The sequence below is a fragment of the Microcaecilia unicolor genome, chromosome 5 (assembly GCF_901765095.1).
Source record: "Microcaecilia unicolor chromosome 5, aMicUni1.1, whole genome shotgun sequence".
In the NCBI taxonomy this organism is placed as follows: Eukaryota; Metazoa; Chordata; class Amphibia; order Gymnophiona; family Siphonopidae; genus Microcaecilia; species Microcaecilia unicolor.
This window is the reverse complement of record NC_044035.1, coordinates 132,858,791-132,879,075: the sequence shown is the minus strand read 5'-3', so window position 1 is coordinate 132,879,075 and position 20,285 is coordinate 132,858,791. Positions and strand designations below refer to the sequence as shown.

General features: G+C 50.9%; 1 protein-coding gene across 3 annotated transcripts in view; it reads left to right on the top strand.

Moving 5' to 3' along the window:
• Positions 1-20,285, top strand: part of PARG (poly(ADP-ribose) glycohydrolase) — a 496,940-nt gene that overhangs the window by 74,894 nt on the left and 401,761 nt on the right. For 2 of the 3 annotated variants that reach the window (XM_030203289.1, XM_030203288.1), the window contains exon 2: positions 17,204-17,319. The exons of the other annotated variant lie outside the window; for it this stretch is intronic. In XM_030203289.1, coding sequence (XP_030059149.1) covers positions 17,204-17,319 — 116 coding nt within the window. The remainder of the gene's footprint in view (positions 1-17,203; positions 17,320-20,285) is intronic. 3 annotated transcript variants of the gene reach the window in all.

Here is a 20,285-nt window from a genome sequence, read left to right as displayed (position 1 = left end):
TTGCCTGATCCATGGTATAGTCTCTACCTCCCTTCCTGCTGGTGCTGTGACAGCAAATTTAAAAGCTGTAATGATTGCTGCTGAAGGCTGTGCTGTTCCACCCCCTCTGATATGTACTTTCTCATGCAGCATATGGTAGGACCTTCAGCAGCACGGGGTGTGGAGGCTCTGCACTAATTATTACGGCTTTTAAAGTCTCTGTTCCTATCATCAAGCCGATCAATCCATAGACTGGTGGGTTGTGTCCATCTACCAGCAGGTGGAGATAGAGAGCAATCTTTTGCCTCCCTATATGTGGTCATGTGCTGCCGGAAATTCCCCAGTATGTTCTCTATCTCAGCCAGGTGTGTGGTCACACAGCAGCAGCTCTGGCTAGGTCTCCAAGCCTAATTCTTTAGGTTTTGTTGAGTACCTGGGGTTGAGGGCTCTTCGTGAGCAAGTGCAAACCTGGTGGTGCCAGGTCCCTCCTTTTCTCCCCCCTCCCGCTGGCTCCGTTTAAAAAAAATAAAACAATTTTTTAAACATTCAAAAAGGACGTCCATTTGCAGCTGCTCACTGGAACAAGTCGTCGCTGCTCGGAGCAAGAAGCAGGCAATTTTTACCTTTTAATAGCGGGCAGGGGGTTCCCCGAACGGTCTCCACGTGGCTATGGCGTCGGATGGCAAGATCGCAAAAAGACGCTCCCCGGAACGTGTTTGCGCGCCTAGCGGGGAAGCGGGGGGGCTCGAAGGTAGAGTCGCCCTTTTTGGGCGCCCTTTTGGAGCCGGGAGAGTTCACCGGTTTTTCCTCCGGCGCGGCGGCCTTTCCCGCCTTAGGTGCCCAAACCCCCGCTGGCCGCCCTACCGGTCGTGACCGGCCACGCGGCTCGGTCGGCTTCTTCTTGGGCCGCCCTCGAGTTGGGAGACGTTAACAGCTTGGTCGCCCTCGAATCGGGCGACAGTAAGATGTCGGCGAAATTAAAACACCCTTCTTCCCGCGCAGCTCCTTCTCGGAGTTTCACGCCGGACGCCATTTTGGACGCCTCTCCCCCGCTGCTGGGAGCGCAGATGGAGGGCGCCTCTAGGGCTGCGGCACAGGCTGCAGAAATGCACAGACTGGGGGGTTTCTCCCCTGAGTTCATTTTGCTGCTGCATCAGGCCTTGCTTATGCTGAACACTGCCCCTGCTCACCTCTCTGATCGGGGTGATGAGGCCTCTTTGTTTAAGCGCCCTCGGGTGGATCTTCCACCCTCGGGGGACTCTGTCTCCTCTGATGTGGATGACGGCAGCGTGTCTGAGTTCTCCCAGAGATCCTTAGCGGACTCTATGGAAGAGACTGATCCTCACTCGGATGGAGCGGACGACCCCTCTGCAGCATGGCTTTTTCGCTCAGAGGACTTGCCCAACCTGCTTGTGCAGGCCATGAGCATTTTGAAGATTGCCTCTCTGGAGGAAGGCTCAGCCTCTACTGGCTCCGCCATTATGCTGGGAACGAAGCGCCCGCCTAGAACCTTCCACGTTCATGAAGCCATGCAGACCTTAATTTCAGCGCAATGGGATGCCCCTGAGGCGAGCCTGAAAGTAGCCAGGGCTATGTCCCATCTGTACCTCTTACCTGAGGGGGAACGGGAAGCCTTTGTCTGGCCCACTGTAGGTTCCTTAATCACTGCTGTGACTAAGAAAACGGTGCTGCAGGTGGAAGGTGGCACTGCCCTGAAGGACGCCCAGGACAGGAGAATGGAGGCGGCCTTAAAGTCGTCCTTTGAGGCGGCCGCTCTGAGTTTGCAAGCCTCGGTTTGTGGCTCCTACGTGGCTAGGGCGTGCCTGACTGTTTTGCAGCGGGCTTCCCCCTTGGACCCTTCCTGGAGGGCGGAATGGTCGACCCTAGAGTCGGGTTTGGCCTACTTGGCAGACTTGCTGTAGGATGTTTTGAGAGCCTCGGCCAAGGGTATGGCTCAGGCAGTCTGCGCGGCGGTGCCTCTGGCTTAAGCACTGGTCTGCTGACCATGCCTCTAAATCTCGCCTAGCCAAGTTGCCTTTTAAAGGCAAGCTGCTCTTTGGGGACGAGCTGGACAAGGTCGTGACTGAGCTTGGCACGTCCAAGGGCAAGAGATTGCCGGAGGTCAGGACTTGGGCCGGCAATGCCCGTCCTGGTTACTCTAAGTGCTGATTCCAGGAAGCCCGTCGGTATCGCCCGGGCAAGTTGGCCTCCTCTGCCTCCGCTTCCTTCAAACGGAACTTCTCCCCCAAGCAGCATTCCTTTCGTAGGGACCGCCGTCCCGGAGGTTCATCCTCCGGCCCGCCCCCAGGGTTGCGTACCCAATGACGGGGACCTGGTCCATGGCCCAGTGCAGATAGGAGGAAGGTTGTCCTCGTTTCTGGGCGAGTGGACCAGGGTAACTTCAGACGCTTGGGTTCTGGAAGTCATCAGAGACGGCTACAAGCTAGAGTTCTGCCGACCCCTAAGAGACGGGTTTATAAACTCTCCTTGCAAGTCTCAGGTCAAAGCAGCTGCCGTGCAGCAGACTTTGAACAACCTGATCCGCCTGGGCGCGGTGGTCCCGGTGCCAGTACATCTGCTTGGCAAGGGGCGCTACTCCATTTACTTTGTGGTGCCAAAGAAAGAAGGCTCTGCTCAGCCTATTCTCGACCTCAAGGGAGTCAATCAGGCCTTGAAAGTTCGGCACTTCCGGATGGAGACCCTCCGCTCCGTAATAGCGGCGGTGAAAAAGGGAGAATTCCTGGCCTCCCTGGACATCAAAGAAACTTACCTACATATTCCCATCTGGCCGCCTCATCAGCGCTTTCTGCGCTTTGCAGTGCTGGGCCGACACTTCCAGTTCAGAGCCCTCCCGTTCGGGTTGGCTACGGCTCCGCGGACCTTCTCCAAAGTAATGGTGGTCATCGCGGCCTTCCTCCGCAAGTAGGGAGTGCAAGTCCTTCCCTATCTGGACGACTGGCTGATCCGAGCCCCCTCCTATGCGGAGTGCGGGAGAGCTACAGACAGGGTCATTGCTCTTCTGAGCTCCCTGGGATGGATCTTTAACTGGGAGAAAAGCCAGCTGCGCCCGACTCAGTCCCTGGAGTATCTGGGAGTTCGATTCGACACTCGAGTGGGCAGAGTGTTCCTGCCGGACAACCGGAGTGTCAAGCTTCGGACCCAAGTAGGCCAGTTCCTAGTCTCCTCTACTCTTCGAGCTTGGGACTATGTGCAGCTGTTGGGCTCCATGACGGCCACAATGGAGGTAGTGCCCTGAGCCAGGGCTCATATGAGACCACTACAGCACTCTCTTCTGCGGCAGTGGACTCCAGTCTCGGAGGATTACGCCGTACGCCTTCCTTTGGATCCAGCGGTGCGAAAGGCGCTGAGCTGGTGGCTGAGGCCAGGCAAGCTGTCCGCAGGAATGCCTCTTACGACCCCGGAGTGGGTTGTCGTCACGACGGACGCCTGCTTGACGGGCTGGGGAGCCCACTGCCTGGGACGGACAGCGCAGGGGCTCTGGTCTCCTGCAGAGACAAAATGGTCCATCAACCTCCTGGAACTCCGAGCCATTCGGTTGGCGCTTCTAGAGTTTCTCCCGGTACTGGTACTGAGGCCTGTACGGGTCCTGTTGGACAATGCCACGGCTGTGGCCTATGCCAATCGCCAGGGAGGTACCAGGAACGCCCCTCTAGCCAAGGAGGCCATGAAGCTATGCCTGTGGGCAGAAGCGAATCTGGAACAGCTGTTGGCGGCCCACATTGCGGGAGTCATGAATGTCAAGGCGGACTTTCTCAGTCGCCATACCTTGGATCCCGGAGAGTGGCAACTGACTGCTCAGGCGTTCTTGGACATCACGAAATGCTGGGGCCGACCGAGTCTGGATCTGATGGCGTCCTCGGCCAATTGCCAAGTGCCGCGTTTTTTCAGCAGAGGACGGGACCCTCGATCTCTGGGCGTTGATGCTCTTCTCCAGCAGTGGCCGGCACAGGAGCTTCTCTATGTGTTCCCGCCCTGGCCCATGATGGGCAGGGTGCTAGGCCGGGTGGCAAAGCATCCGGGCCGGGTGATCCTGGTGAGTCTGGATTGGCCCAGATGTCCCTGGTATGCGGACTTAGTCAGACTCTTGGTGGACGGCCCTCTGCGGCTGCCAGCGGAGCGGGGCCTCTTACATCAGGGTCCCGTGATGATGGAGGATCCCTCCCCCTTTGGTCTTATGGCCTGGCTCTTGAGTGGAAGCGGCTGAGGAAGAAGGGCTTCTCAGACAAGGTCATCGCCACTATTCTGAGAGCGAGGAAGCGCTCTATTTCCACCACTTACGCCAGGGTTTGGCGCACCTTTGCATCGTGGTGCGAGGCAGGCTCTCTTTCGCCCTTCACTGCTCCAATATCTGCAGTGTTGGCGTCCCTGCAAGAGGGGCTGGAGAAAGGCCTGTCGCTCAGTTCGCTGAAAGTCCAGGTGGCGGCTCTAGCTTGCTTCAGGGGTCGTCTGAAGGGGGCTTCCCTGGCTTCACAGCCGGATATGGTACGCTTTCTCAAAGGAGTTAATCACCTGCGCCCCCCTCTGCACTCGATAGTGCCTACGTGGAATCTCAATCTGGTGCTACGGACCTTGCAGAAGCTGCCATTCGAGCCCTTGCCAAGCGCATCGCTGAAGGACCTGACGTTGAAAGCAGTCTTCCTGGTGGCTATCACATCAGCCAGAAGAGTTTCCGAGCTCCAGGCGCTCTCGTGTAGAGACCCGTTCCTGCAATTCACTGAGGCAGGAGTATTGATTCGCCCAGTGCCTTCCTTCCTGCCCAAGATTGTTTCTCGATTCCACGTGAATCAGCAGCTTTACCTACCCTCCCTTCGTAGGGAGGATTACCCACGGGAGTACCCTGCTCTCAAGTACCTGGATGTTAGACGGGTCATCATCAGATATTTGGAAGTGACCAATGATTTCCGGAAGTCGGATCATCTGTTCGTGCTGTTCGCAGGCCCTCGTAAGGGTCTGCAGGCATCTAAGCCTACAGTGGCACGTTGGGTCAAGGAGACGATCGCGTCAGCGTATGTGGCGGCAGGGAAGATTCCGCTTCAGCTGAAGGCACACACTACTAGAGCACAAGCAGCCTCGATGGCGGAGTCCAGATCTGTCTCCTTGGAAGAGATTTGCAGAGCGGCTACTTGGTCGTCAGCTCATACCTTCTCACAACATTACCGCTTGGATGTGGCTGCTCAGACCGAGGCCCAGTTTGGGGCTTCAGTGTTGCGTTCAGGGATTGCCATGTCCCGCCCTGGGTGAGTACTGCTTCGGTACATCCCACCAGTCGGCTTGATGATAGGGAAGGTAAAATTATGTATCATACCTGATAATTTTCTTTCCCTTAATCATAGCCGATCAATCCATAGCCCCTCCCAGATATCTGTATTGTTTGTGTTCTGGTTATGTCAGGTTCAAGTTCAGTCTTCATTTCCTGTTCATGAGGACTTCGTGTTCAAGTTCTTCCAATTGAAGTCTTTTCGAGTTGAGACGATTTTGTGTTACAGTGAGCTGCTGCTTCCTCTCCCCCCGTTTCAGCGGTGGCTGGATTGATAACTAAATTATGCCGGCGCTCCCGCCCGCTTCGTGCGGCTGTAGGGTAGCTTTGTAGCCCTCCCACTTCGGCGGTGTTAGGGTAAGCCAGCTCCTCCCGCGGTTGCGGTAGCAGGATAAGCCAGTACCCCCCGTGTCGGCGGGTGTGGTTTCCCGCCCACCATTCCGGCGGTGGTGCGCTGGAATATTTCCCCTCCCCCGCTTCGGCGGTGGTGAGCTGGGCAGAGTGTCCCTTTGTGGGTGTAATTCTCTAAGTGCTGAGTCCTGCGGATGGAGCTCTGATATCGACATACTGGGGAATTTCCGGCAGCACATGACCACATATAGGGAGGCAAAAGATTGCTCTCTATCTCCACCTGCTGGTAGATGGACACAACCCACCAGTCTATGGATTGATCGGCTATGATTAAGGGAAAGAAAATTATCAGGTATGATACATAATTTTACCTTGCATTAGCAGAAAGGGAGAGATACTGAATAATAGGGCAGGTGTAGGAGAAGGGAGAAGGAGAGCTGCTAGATTGGGAGGGGTGGAGAAGAGGAAGAAAGAAAGAAATATGTTGGTCATGGTGGGGGGAGGGAGAAGAAAAGATGCTAGATCTGGGGACAGGAAGAAGAGGGAGAGATGCTGAAGGGGTGGGGGGGGGGGGTGAGAAGGCAGAGATGTGGGACCTGGTTGTGTGGGTGAAGAAGAGAGATGAGAGCTGCTAGGCATGGGGAGGGAGAATGAGATGCTATATTTGAGGGGGGGGGGTGCTGGTAATGTTTGTTTATTACTTGGGCTTGCTATACCACAGTTTCTGAAACACAGGACACAGTGGTTTACAAATAGAAGTAAAATAAACAAAAGGCATATTGAGATTGTGCCAAGAGTAGAGGAGGGTGTGAGTTCTAGGAGGAATGGAGTAGAAGAGAGTGTGTGCCAAAAGGAAGGAGGCAGAGAGCAGCAGTGCAGGGAGAGGAAGTTGATAAGATAGGAAAGAGATAAGAGGGAAGGGTTTGAGTAGTGAGAGATGGTAAAGGCAGGAGAGAGGAGAGGAAAACGAGCTAAGAGAAGGGTGAAGAAGAGAGATGAGTAGTGAGAGACAAAAGTGGAGAGCGAAGGAAGGAGGAGACAGCAGAGTGGTGGGGGGTGGGGGGGGCAACGATTAAAAAAGGCATTCATTTTGGGCTATAAAGTAGAATTCCAATAAAATGTAATACTGGAGCTGTGCTGGGGGGGGGGGGCATAAGTGGTGTACTGTAACAAAAAAAAGTCTTTCCTGAAGGTCCTGGCATTTCTGTCTCCCCCCCTCTCCCAGCACAGCTTCAGCCATACCCCTCTCCTTCCCTTTCCTTCACTCTCTCCCAGTGCAGCCCCAGCCTCCACCCCTACTACCTTCCCTCCTCCCATCACTGTCCCAGCCCTCTCCCTCTCTTGCAGCACAGGTAAAAGGCAGGAAAGTATGCATTTGCATTATCAAAACCCAGCACACATTTTCTGCAGACTCATGGCATCTTTTTCAGTTTCAAAGCACAGGCAAACCTATGTCCTTAGCTTTCAGCCTTGTTCCCTGTCACCTTTTGTTTTCAAATTGCAGCATCACCCTCCTCCCCTCCCCCCTCCAGATATAATGAATACTACAGAAGACTTGGTCTGCCTTCCCACTCTGCCAGGATAGTATGGTTTTTTTAATGCTTTTCCCCCTCTCCTTCCTTCTCCCCAAGCAGGCAGACTAAAAGGAGATGAATTTAAGCGCGATAATAATTTGGGACATGGATTCAAATTCAAAGTTCCATATCATCAAGCTGATCAATCCATAGACTGGTGGGTTGTGTCCATCTACCAGCAGGTGGAGATAGAGAGCAAACTTTTGCCTCCCTATATGTGGTCATGTGCTGCCGGAAACTCCTCAGTATGTCGATATCAAAGCTCCATCCGCAGGACTCAGCACTTAGAGAATTACACCCACGAAGGGACACTCTGCCCAGCTCACCACCGCCGAAACGGGGGAGGGGAATTAACCCAGCTCATCCCCACACAAGTGGGGAGGGGAATCCGTCCAGCTCATCCCCGCGGAGCGGGGGAGGGACACCACACCCGCCGATGCGGGGGGATCTGGCTTATCCTGCAACCGCAACCGCGGGAGGAGCTGACTGACCCTAACACCGCCGAAGCGGGAGGGGTACAAAACTGCCCTACAGCCGCACGAAGCGGGAGGGAGTGCCGGCAGAATTTTAAGTCTCAATCCAGCCCCGTAAAACGGAGGGGAGAGGAATGCAGCAGCTCACTGTAACACAAACTCGTCTTAACTCTTGAAGAATCCAAGTGAAAAAAACTTGAACACGAAGTCTTTCTGAAGTAACTGAAGACTGAACTTGAACCTGAAATGCAACCAGAATAAAAACAGTACAGATATCTGGGAGGGGCTATGGATTGATCAGCTATGATTAATGGAAAGAAAATTATCAGGTATGATTATACATAATTTTACCTTCCATATCATCAAGCTGATCAATCCATAGACTGGTGGGATGTACCGAAGCAGTACTCACCCAGGGCGGGACATAGAAATCCCTGACCGCAACACTGAAGCTCCAAACCGGGCCTCCGCCCGAGCAGCCACAGTCAAGCGGTAATGCTTGGAGAATGTATGGGCCGAAGCCCAAGTTGCCGCCTTGCATATCTCTTCCAAGGAGACGGAACCGGCCTCTGCCATCGAGGCCGCCTGAGCTCTTGTGGAGTGAGCCTTCAGCTGTATAGGCGGCACCTTCCCCGCGGCCACATAAGCCGCTGCAATGGCTTCCTTGACCCATCTTGCCACTGTAGGCTTAGCAGCCTGCAGACCCCTACGAGGACCTGCATAGAGGACAAACAGATGATCCGATTTCCGGAAATCATTGGTCACTTCCAAGTATCTGATGATGACTCGTCTCACATCCAGATATTTAAGAGCAGAGTACTCCTCTGGGTAGTCCTCCCTACGAAAGGAAGGGAGACAGAGCTGCTGATTCACATGGAAGCGAGAAACAATCTTGGGCAGAAAGGAAGGCACTGTGCGAATAGTCACTCCTGCCTCAGCGAACTGCAGAAAAGGCTCTCGACATGAGAGCGCCTGGAGCTCGGAAACTCTTCTGGCTGAAGTGATAGCCACCAAAAAGACTGCTTTCAACGTCAGGTCTTTCAGAGATGCCCTTGACAAGGGTTCAAACGGCGGCTTCTGCAATGCTCTTAGCACCAGGTTGAGATTCCACGCAGGCACCACTGAGTGCAGAGGAGGGCGCAGGTGATTAACTCCCTTGAGAAAGCGCACCACATCTGGCTGCGAAGCCAGGGAAGCACCCTTCAGGCGGCCCCTGAAGCAAGCCAGAGCCGCTACCTGGACTTTAAGGGAACTGAGCGACAGGCCTTTGTCCAGACCTTCTTGCAGGAACGCCAACACTGAAGAAATTGGAGCAGTGAAAGGAGAAAGAGAGCCTGCTTCACACCACGCTGCAAAGATACGCCAAACCCTGGCGTAAGCAGTAGAAGTAGAGCGCTTCCTCGCTCTCAGCATAGTGGCGATGACCTTGTCTGAGAAGCCCTTCTTCCTCAGACGCTGCCGCTCAATAGCCAGGCCGTAAGACCAAAGGGGGAGGGATCCTCCATCACCACGGGACCCTGATGTAACAGGCCCTGCTCCACTGGCAGCCGCAGAGGATCGTCGACTGAAAGCCTGATCAAGTCCGCATACCAGGGACGTCTGGGCCAATCCGGACCCACCAGGATTACCCTGCCGGGATGTTTTGCCACCCGGTCTAGCACCCTGCCCAACATGGGCCAGGGCGGGAACACATAGAGAAGCTCTTGTGTCGGCCACTGTTGGAGAAGAGCATCTACTCCCAGGGATCGAGGGTCCCGTCCTCTGCTGAAAAAGCGCGGCACTTGGCAATTGGCCGATGACGCCATCAGATCTAGGCTCGGCTGGCCCCAGCGCTTCGTGATGTCCAAGAACGCCTGAGCAGATAGCTGCCACTCTCCGGGCTCCAAGGTATGGCGACTGAGAAAGTCCGCCTTGACATTCATGACTCCGGCAATGTGGGCCGCTGACAGCTGTTCCAGGTTCGCTTCTGCCCACTGGCATAGACTCATAGCCTCCTTGGCTAGAGGGGCGCTCTTGGTACCTCCCTGGCGGTTGACATAGGCCACAGCCGTGGCATTGTCCGACAGGACCCGTACAGGCTTCAACACCAGTACCGGGATGAACTCCAAAAGCGCCAACCGAATGGCTCTGAGTTCCAGGAGGTTGATAGACCACTTTGCCTCTGCAGGAGACCAGAGCCCCTGCGCTGCCCTTCCCAAACAGTGGGCTCCCCAGCCCGACAAAGAGGCGTCCGTCGTGACGACAATCCACTCTGGGGTCACCAGAGGCATTCCCGCAGACAACTAGTCTGTCTGCATCCACCAGCTCAGTGCCTTGCGCACTGCTGGATCCAAGGGAAGGCGCACAGCATAATCCTCCGACATCGGAGTCCAGCGCTGCAGCAGAGAGTGTTGAAGTGGTCTCATATGAGCCCTGGCCCAGGGCACTACTTCCATCGTGGCCGTCATAGAGCCCAACAGCTGCACATAGTCCCAAGCCCGAAGAGGAGAGGCTACTAGGAACTGGTCCACCTGAGCCTGAAGTTTGACAATCCGATTGTCTGGCAGGAACACTCTGCCCACTTGGGTGTCGAATCGAAATCCCAGATACTCCAGGGACTGAGTCGGGCGCAGCTAGCTCTTCTCCCAGTTGATGATCCATCCCAGGGAGCTCAAAAGAGCAACTACCCGGTCCACAGCTTTGCCGCACTCTGCATAAGAGGGGGCTCGGATCAACCAGTCGTCCAGATAAGGATGGACTTGTACTCCTTCCTTTCGCAGGAAGGCCGCTATGACCACCATTACTTTGGAAAAGGTCCGCGGAGCAGTAGCCAACCCGAACGGGAGGGCTCTGAACTGGAAGTGTCGGCCCAGGACTGCAAAACGCAGAAAGCCAGATGGGAATATGCAAGTATGCTTCCTTGATGTCCAAGGATGCCAGGTACTCCCCTGCCTTCACTGCCGCTATAACAGAGCGGAGAGTCTCCATGCGAAAGTGCCGCACTTTCAAGGCCCGATTGACCCCTTTGAGGTCGAGGATAGGCCGGACAGAACCTCCTTTCTTTGGTACCACAAAGTAAATGGAGTAACGCCCCTTGCCAAGCTGACTTTCTGGCACCGGAACGACCGCACCCAGGCGGATCAGATTGTCCAAAGTCTGCTGCACTGCCACAGCTTTGACCGGAGACTTGCAGGGAGAGAGTACAAACCCGTCTCTTAAGGGTCGGCAGAACTCTAGCTTGTAGCCGTCTCTGATGACTTCCAGCACCCAAGCGTCTGAAGTTATTGTGGTCCACTCGCCCAGAAACGAGGACAGCCGTCCTCCAATCTGCACTGGGGCGTGGACCAAGACCCCGTCATTGGGTACGAGACCCTGGGGGAGGACCGGAGGGAGCACCTCCGGGACGGCGGTCTCTGCGAAAGGAATGCTGCTTGGGGGAGAAATTCCTCTTAAAGGAAGAGGGGGCAGAAGAACCCGACCTGCCCGGGCGGTACCGACGGGCTTCCTGAAACCGTCCTCTGGAGGTACCGGGACGAGCACTAGCCCGAGCCCTGACCTCTGGTAACTTCTTGCCCTTAGACGTGCCGAGATCGGTCACGATTTTGTCAAGCTCGACCCCAAAGAGCAGCTTGCCTTTAAAAGGCAATCTAGCCAGGCGGGATTTAGAGGCGTGGTCAGCAGACCAATGTTTCAGCCAAAGCCACCGCCGCGCAGAGACTGTCTGAGCCATGCCTTTAGCTGAGGCTCTCAAGACATCATACAGCAAGTCTGCCAAATAGGCTAAGCCCGATTCCAGGGCCGGCCAATCAGCCCTCAAGGAATGATCCGAGGGGGAAGCCCGCTGCACCATAGTCAGGCACGCCCTGGCCACATAGGAGCCGCAAACTGAGGCCTGCAAACTTAAAGCAGCCGCCTCAAAGGACGACCTTAAGGCCGCCTCCAATCTTCTGTCTTGGGCGTCCTTTAGGGCCGTGCCACCTTCCACCGGCAACGCCGTTTTCTTAGTCACCGCAGTGATTAAAGAATCCACGGTAGGCCACAGATAGGCCTCACGCTCACTCACAGCCAAAGGATAGAGGCGGGACATAGCCCTAGCCACTTTAAGGCTCGCTTCCGGGACATCCCATTGAGCCGCAATTAAGGTGTGCATGGCATCATGCACGTGGAAGGTTCTAGGCGGGCGCTTCGTCCCCAGCATAATGGCAGAGCCAACAGGGGCTGAGGGAGAGACGTCCTCCGGAGAGGAAATCTTCAAAGTGTCCATGGCCTGTAACAACAGGTTGGGCAAATCCTCTGGGCTAAAAAGCTGCGCTGCAGAGGGGTCATCCGCTCCAACCGAGCGGGGATCCGTCTCCTCCAAGGAATCCGCAAAGGACCGTTGGGAGACCTCAGACACGCTGCCCTCATCTACATCGGAGGAGACAAATTCCTCCAAGGCCTGGGAATCAACCCGAGAGCGTTTGCCTCTGGGAACCTCAACCTCTTTACCAGACGAGGGAGCAGGGGCAGCGTTGTGCATGAGGAAGGCCTGATGCAGCAGCAAAACAAACTCGGGGGAGAACCCCCCCAGACTGTGCACTTCCGCAGCCTGGGCAACAGCCCTAGACGCACTCTCAACCGGCGCTCGAAATAGCGGGGGAGAGACATGCTGCGCATCCAAAATGGCGTCCGGCGCGAAACTCCGCGAAGGAGCCGCGCGGGAAGAACGGCTCTTAACATTAGCCGGTTTTGTGCCGTCGCCCAAATTAAGGGCGTTCATGGCATTAATGTCTCCAACCTCAAGGGCGGCCCCCGAAGAAGCCGTCCGAGCCGCGTGGCCGGCCAAGATGGCGGAGGCGAGGAGCGGGGGATGGGTGTTTATGGCGGGAAAAACCGCCACGCCGGAGGAAGGACCGGGACATTCATCGGTCACTAAACTGTCACCCATCAAGGGCGAATCAGGCTGTAAAACCCCCGCATCCCCTCTAGAAGCGCTCCAGCGATCCGGGGAGCGACCCTTTGCGCCCTCGCCCTCCGACGCCATATGCCACGAGGAGAAGAATCGGGGAACCCCCTGCCCGCTATAAAAAGGTAAAATTACCTGCTTGCCGCTCCGAGCTGTAACGAACTGGTGTCCCAGTGAGTAGCTGCAATGAACGTTTAAATAAACGTCAAAATAAACGCCTTTAAAGACGTTTAAAATTTTTTTTTTTTTTTTTTTTTAAACGGAGCCAGCGGGAGGGGGGAGAAAAGGAGGGACCTGGCACCACCAGGTTTGCACTTGCTCAAAAGAGCCCTCAACCCCAGGCCTCAACAAAACCTAAGGATTAGGCTTGGAGGCCTAGCCAGAGCTGCTGCTGTGTGTGACCACCACCTGCTGAGATAGAGAACATACTGGGGAGTTTCCGGCAGCACATGACCACATATAGGGAGGCAAAAGTTTGCTCTCTATCTCCACCTGCTGGTAGATGGACACAACCCACCAGTCTATGGATTGATCAGCTATGATTAATGGAAAGAAAATTATCAGGTATGATTATACATAATTTTACCTTTCAAACTGATTGATTAAAGCAGGATTTGCAAGGTGAAGATGAAAAAGATTTTAAAAAGGCCTTGCCGGGGGGACGTTCCAAGATGGCGACCTGAACGTCGCTGTTGAGACCGGTCCGAGAAGCGCTGGAAGAAAAAAATTTCCTACAATGCCACATACTAAACGTAAAGGAGCGGTGAGGACCCAGCTGCCGAGGGCACTTACTTCAACTCCAGACCAGCAGACTCTCGACCGTTTTATACAGAGAACCATGCAGGAGTCCGGTTTGGCGAGTCCGCTGTTGAGCCGAGACGAAGGAGCGTCGGAGCTTCTTGGACGAGAGGTTTCCCTCACCCTGCCGGAGTTGGTACCGCCTCCCTGCCCAGCGAAGGTCAGAGGTGAGGAAACCCCGTTTGATTTGGAAGGCGCTGCTAGCGGCGTTTCGATCAGCGGATCACCCCAAGACCTAAGCGGGGAAGATTTGATATCGAGCGAAGACCCAGGAAAGGTGACTCTTACGGAGGTTTGGAAAGCGGTTCAAGGTTTGACCGTGGCAGTGACTAAGTCTATTAACGAGATTACAACGGTTGTAAGTAAGTTAGAAAAAATTGATGCCTCACTTGAAAAAGTTAAAAAAGATGCATCTGAACAGGCTCAGCAAAACCAAATTGTGGCTAATGAATTAAAATCTTCAGTAGACGCATTGATAAAAGATAAACAAATAACTCAGCGAAAAATTGAACAAATGGAGTACTATAATCGTCGTTTAAACTTGAGGCTCCTGAATTTTCCTATTTCATCACTATTAAAATCAAGCGATTTATTTAGAACGTACCTTCAGGAAATTTTACAGATAGATTCTTCTAATATGCCCCCATGTAATAAGATGTATTATTTGCCTTTAAAAGACTCTGTAAAGAAGGTACAAGGAGAAAAGCAGGAGCCTCAGAATTTAACTGCATTCTTAGACGAATCGGATGTTGAAATAACTAATCGTGGTACTTTAATTGTTCAATTTGTTTTTGAACAAGATTTAAATCAGGTCTTGAAGCTTTATTTTAAAAATTCATCAAAATTGTTTCATGGACAAAAAGTTTGGGTTTACCCTGACGTTGCGAAAGCAACGCAAGAGAGGAGGAAACAATTTTTGGACTTAAGAAATGAGACCAGAGCCTTAGGGGCGACATATATGTTAGCATATCCATGTAAGTGTAGGATCAATTTTCAAGGAACTAAATATGTGTTTTATGACCCATCACAGCTACGGACATTCTTGGACTTGAAGAACCTAAGTAAACGCAATATAGAAACAACTTTACCAACTAAAGAATAATAGTTATGGTTCCAGGTTAAGCCGATTTATTTTAAATATTGAGGTTAATTTCTCCACTTAAATACCTGTCGCCCCCCTCTAACCACATAATTGAGGTCTAAGGAAGATATAAAGTGTTTCTTTGAATGGATAGTGATGTATATTACTGCTATGTAATTTTAGCAGGGTTGGATCTGTTTTTCCTTTGCAAGTGGATGTTAACTTGTAAAATAAATTTAATAAACAAATTAAAAAAAAAAAAAAAAAAAAGGCCTTGCCTTGGAAGGATGTGGACAGTCCAGAGAAGTAGGCACATTGTCTACACGCTTCCTCTACACGCTTCCCTCAAGCACTGACCCAGAAGCCTTGCTGGCATACATAGGAAGTTGCAGGAGTGTTGCATTCTCGCGGGCCTTGGCATTCTGTCAGGTCCTCGAGGCAGGACTGGAGTTCGTGAGCCCTTGGGCCACTGCCGAGGAGCGGCAGCGGCAGGCAAGACCACCTCGGGACTGGAAACACAGAAGAGCAGTACTGGAACTCTGGACTGGAGTAGTACAAGGCAGGCAACTAGAACAGACGAAACAGGAACAGCTTCACCTGCACTTAGCCACCGTTCCTCCGGAGTTGAGCTCTGAAGTGCAGGTGGCCGGCAGGACTTGCAGGATAAGGCAGGAATTGAAGATCCAGAGGACCCACCCTGGGTCTGGGATACACGAGGGCGACAGGGCACGGAACTAGACTCAGACAGTGTGCTGCTGCACCACTGCACAGGGATAACAGAAAGGCTAGAAGCCCACAGAAAGGCTGGAAACCCCCAGGCCGCAGTAATACACCCAGAAGGCCTGGAAGCCCACAGGTAAAGGGATATACGCAGATAGACTGGAGGCCCTCAGGGCAATAGACACAGAAGGGCTGGAAGCCCACAGGGCAATAGACACAGAAGGGCTGGAAGCCCACAGGGCAATAGACACAGAAGAGCTGGAAGCCCACAGGGCAATAGACACAGAAGGGCTGAAAGCCCACAGAGCAATAGACACAGAAGGGCTGAAAGCCCACAGAGCAATAATACCCTGAGCCAGAAGGCAAGGCCCACAGGTGATAGTAACTCGCAAAGCAGAAGGGCTGGAAACCCACAAGAAAAGACAAGGAAAGCTAACTGTGCAACCAGCACACTAACCTCGGGACCGAAGGCACTGCGGAGGCATTGGCAAGGCAAAGGCTGCAGTCTCTAAGTGCTTAATAAAGCCCTTCAACACCAAAGGCACAGCTGCAGCAATCTCTAAGCAACTATGGAGGCTGTTCTGGCACAAACCACAGAGCAGGCAGAAAGCACAGTGAAACACAGAGAGACTTCCCACACCCAGGTGTAGTGTAGTGAAGCAATTAGAGTCATGCTGGAAGCAGCCAGCACACAGAGAGAGAGAGAGCTAACCCAGGCAACACCCACAGGTGCAGTATAGTGAGGCAATTAGTGTCATGCTGCTGGATGCAGCCAGCACAGAGAGCCAGAGCTAGTTCAGAAAGTACAGACAGAAGAAACAGGAGCCAGCTAGGAAGCTGACCCCCAGGAATAAGGTAAGTCTGAGGGTGGTCACGGCCACAGACGTGACAAGGAGAGAGGGGGCGGGATGAGGCAGAGGCACGTCTTCCAGGTCGGCAGCGCAGTAATTGATGCCGCTGCCTGAGACTGAACAGAAGATGAGGTGGGGGGGGGGGGGGGGGGGGGGCGGGCAGCGTTATTCTTGTGTTAAAATTTTAACGCATTAATCATGGTGGTAATGCATTAATTGCCCACCCATAAATAAGGATGGGAGAGAGGCAGAGGAGGAAATGCAAGAATAAGACGAAAGAAGAGGGATTTATGGAGAGGTGGGGAAGGGTTGTGAGTGGGCAGGCAAGGAGCAAGGGGGAGTGGTGAGAAACCAGGATGGAAGGGTGAGGAGAATGAGAAAGTATAGGTGGGATTGAAAAAAGGGGTCTATGCAAGCTAGTAAAAAAAAAGTATTAAGTTAATCCAATTAAAGGTTGTTAAAGAAAAACAAAACAAAAAAGGACAAGATATTTTTTTGAAGTGGACTAATACAGCAACCACACTACTTTATACAAAAACATTTTTGGCAGGAAACACGGATGCTTTTTAGATGATATTCTCTCGAGATTGTGCTGTCTAGCTTTCTGGATGACTAGCTTTCAAACTATTCATTCTTCCTTTTTAGTGGGTTAGATTAACGTGGAGGCAGGGTCAACTCTACCAATGAGCGACTTTTTCACACATAGTCCTGTTTTTCCACCCCTACAGACTCCTACAAATGAGGCCCCACAATGAATCTGCAGCGCAGACAGCCCTCCATACTGTGCAGGCTGCCCTTGTGTATAGATTAAACCTGACTTCTCTTAGCTTAAATGAGTTTGTAAAATGAAAACCATTATTCAAACTTTTACATTTGAAAACTTTTCTGCCTCCTCTCCCCAGCCACCCTTTTCTCCTATTAGAAGCCTCATTCAGGTTATGCATTGAAAGGGTCAAAGTGGTATTTTATTTAAAGCTTCTATTGTGGGTTTGTAGGAATTGTTTTTTCTGGTTCTCTTTTGGTTGACATTGAGCTCGCTTAGGAATTTGATTCTTAGAGACATGCTAGCCAGGCATTGTGGCACTGCATGGCATGTTTGATACGTATATACATACATGCATGCCATTTTGTTTCACTGTGCTTACATAATTACTGTGGTGTCTTATGTTACCAGATATTAAGGTATGTTTTTACCAGTGGCATTGCAGTATTTGTCATCAAAGCAAAATGCAGAAGTCAGAAGCAGCCCAGTGCTTTTGCAGAGGGAGAATGCTATTCTTCAGTAGACGTGTAAGTTTCTTATGCTGCATATCCTTTTTCATGCATTTCTTGATAACAGGTATTTCATTGCTATTTTCTCCTTAGCTTCTTGTGTTTCTCTGATGGTTCACCAACTGTATGGTGGTTCCTGTTTGACTCTTGTTGTCTTCTGGAGCCAACAATGGTGTGAAATAGATGTTAGCTCGATTCCCCTATCCACCACTTGGTATATGTGACCTTTGAATAAATCTGAGCTAAATTCAAATAAATAATCACTTTAATCTCTTAGTATTCATGGATTGGGATGTTTTGACACTGAGTACTGTAAAGCAGTGTTTCCCAGCTCTGTCCTGGAAGCATACCTAGCTACTTTCATATAATCAATAGGCATGAGAGAGATCTTCATCCTTTGTGGGACCCATTGTATGAAGCTCTGTTATGGACATTCATTGTGGTAATCCTGAAGACCTGACTTCCAGGACAGAGTTGAGAAATTGCTGTAGGGTACTGTAGTTACTGATAGTAATATGTACTAAGTACTATTTTGTACTGAGTACTATTTCAAGTTAAGTAGATAATAAAGGAATTTTCTAATCTCAGTTTTTAACTTCAGAAGGAAATTGGAATTTACTGACATTTCTATTGGTGAGCAGGCTGTATTCAGGCACAGAAGTGAACGACATTGCTTAATGCCAGGACAGAATAGGTCTCCCAGAGCTCAGAACTAGTATAAGGTTCCGAGCACGTGTGACCCTTCTCTTGTGCAGGAGTCTTAATCCCCTTAGTTCTGTTTGGTCTTGTACTGAACGGATGCAAAAAGCAAAGCTCCTCCATATTATTCATATTATTCTCTAATCATTTTTTAACTCTGTATTTTTTTTGTCTGCCCTGTGAAGCATAGCACAGACGAAGTTGAGGCTCTGCCCATGTCCTGAGTGTGAAAGAAAGATCTTGAACTTTGACACCCATTCCAAGTGTCTCACTTGTTTGGGCTGAGGTCATAATCAAGCTGAATGCAAGCACTGCAGAAGAATACCTCAAAACCCAAAAGGATTTTCTGCCACCTTCATAACCATTGTGAGGCAGAAAAGAGGCTTTTACATAGAGAAGATGAGCTAAGATTGGTTTCTGCACAGAGAGAGAGGCTGACTCAGTGTGCTGAAATAGGTCCTCTTTTATGGATTCCATTCTTACTCCTTTGTGTACTGACTTCAAAAGTTTATGAAGGGTTGGTGCCAAGATAATGTGAAACTGTTGAGACTTCTCAACCTAAAGCATAGATGTGTCTAAGATACAGTCGCACAGGTGTGACCATAAAAATGCTGCTGGAGCCTCATTCTAAAGTGGTGGAGAAGTACTACCATGTTATCTACGTTGATACGATAACATATCTAAGCATGAAGTGATGCAAATCCCTAGTGCCCTGCCGTTCCCTGCTAGATCATTTGTGGGACTTGACCTATTGGACTTCTGAAGATCCTTTTATTGAAATGTTTTTTAATGTATAGGTTGGGGTAAGGTATGAGGGTTGGAGAGTATTTATAATTTTAACTTGTGTTGTACAAATATCGTGGAGTGCTTTGGAATGATACAAGAAGCAGTATATCAAATAAACTGACATTTGAGTCTATGGGATCATCATTTCTCAAGAGGTCAAAGATTAAGTGGGTCATACATTTGATATACCGCCTTTCTGTGGTATAACCAAAGTAGTTTACATATTACAATACAGGTGCTTTTTCTGTTCCTAGTGGGCTCAGTATTTTAGCCCTATAATGCCATCAAACTTTTACAGTGAATTCCATTTTTCTTTTGCAACAGATTGTAGGCAAGACTCTTTTAGAAGTTTAGTTGTGTAGCTCATGCCAGAAATGGCTGTGATCCATGCTCTTAACTTATACCCAGGTTAGCTAGTAAATAGCCTTCATGTACACTTCTGTTTATGGACCAGTGGTGCCATATTTGCTAATACTCTTGAAAAAGGTGAGTCATTTTAACTAACATTTAATAGTCTGATGATATGGTGTAAGCCATTTGGTTCATAAGTGCTGCAAGTTTTGTGTAAATTATTTTGTATGTTCTTTTTTTTGTTGGGGGGGGGGGGGGTAATTATCATTATGTTTAAAGAAAAAAAACAAAACACTTTCTGTCTCTTCTGTCCTCCCATTGGTAAAACCTTTGCATATCCCAAGGGAACTTTGTTTCTTACCCAGCAGCATACCAGTGCCTTGCTAAACCCGAGCTGTGTCCTTCCCTTTCAGTTTTTTACACTTTTAGTGGAGTATTCCTCATGCAGAAAGAAGACTGCACCATGCTGTAGACAGAATACTTTTTTTTTTTTTAAATAAGATACTTTTACTACTTGGCAGGTTGGTAGCACTATATTTTAGCACCATGTACTAGTTGGGGGGAGGAATGGTTGGGGTCTCACAGTTTAGCCTACTTTTGAATTTGGATTTAATTTAGGCCTTAACCCTCTTTTTTAACAAATGTAGGAGCCAGCGACTTGCGACTCCTTCCCTCTTTTCCTCATGAAAGTTGGTAAAACAGGCTGCTCACCTCCAAGGGTGTTTGCAACGCCTTTAGAAACCTGTCTGTGGAAAAATAAAGCTTAATAAGTCACGCCTTTAATGTGTCATCACATAGATTTAGCAGATGCTGGTGCCCTTCTGATAGCTGCACCTGAAATGTTTTTTTTTTTTTTTTTTTACCTTCATGTTACTTTTTTCATCATGGCCCATGTGCTTCTCTCTCTCTCTCTCTCACGTGCCTCCTGTTCCAAGTCTTTCTCATATCCATTCTGTTCCCAGTAATTTCCCTTGCTCTGTTTTTCCCTTGTTCCCACTGGTTATCTTCTTTCAATCTCACTTCATTCCTAGTAGTTTGAACCCCCACCCTGCCAGCTCTCGCTGCTCAGCTATCTAACCATTGTTTCGTAACCACTACTCCTAGCTCCTAAAGTTCAGTTACCTAGCTGCTACCTCTCTTCTTGCTGT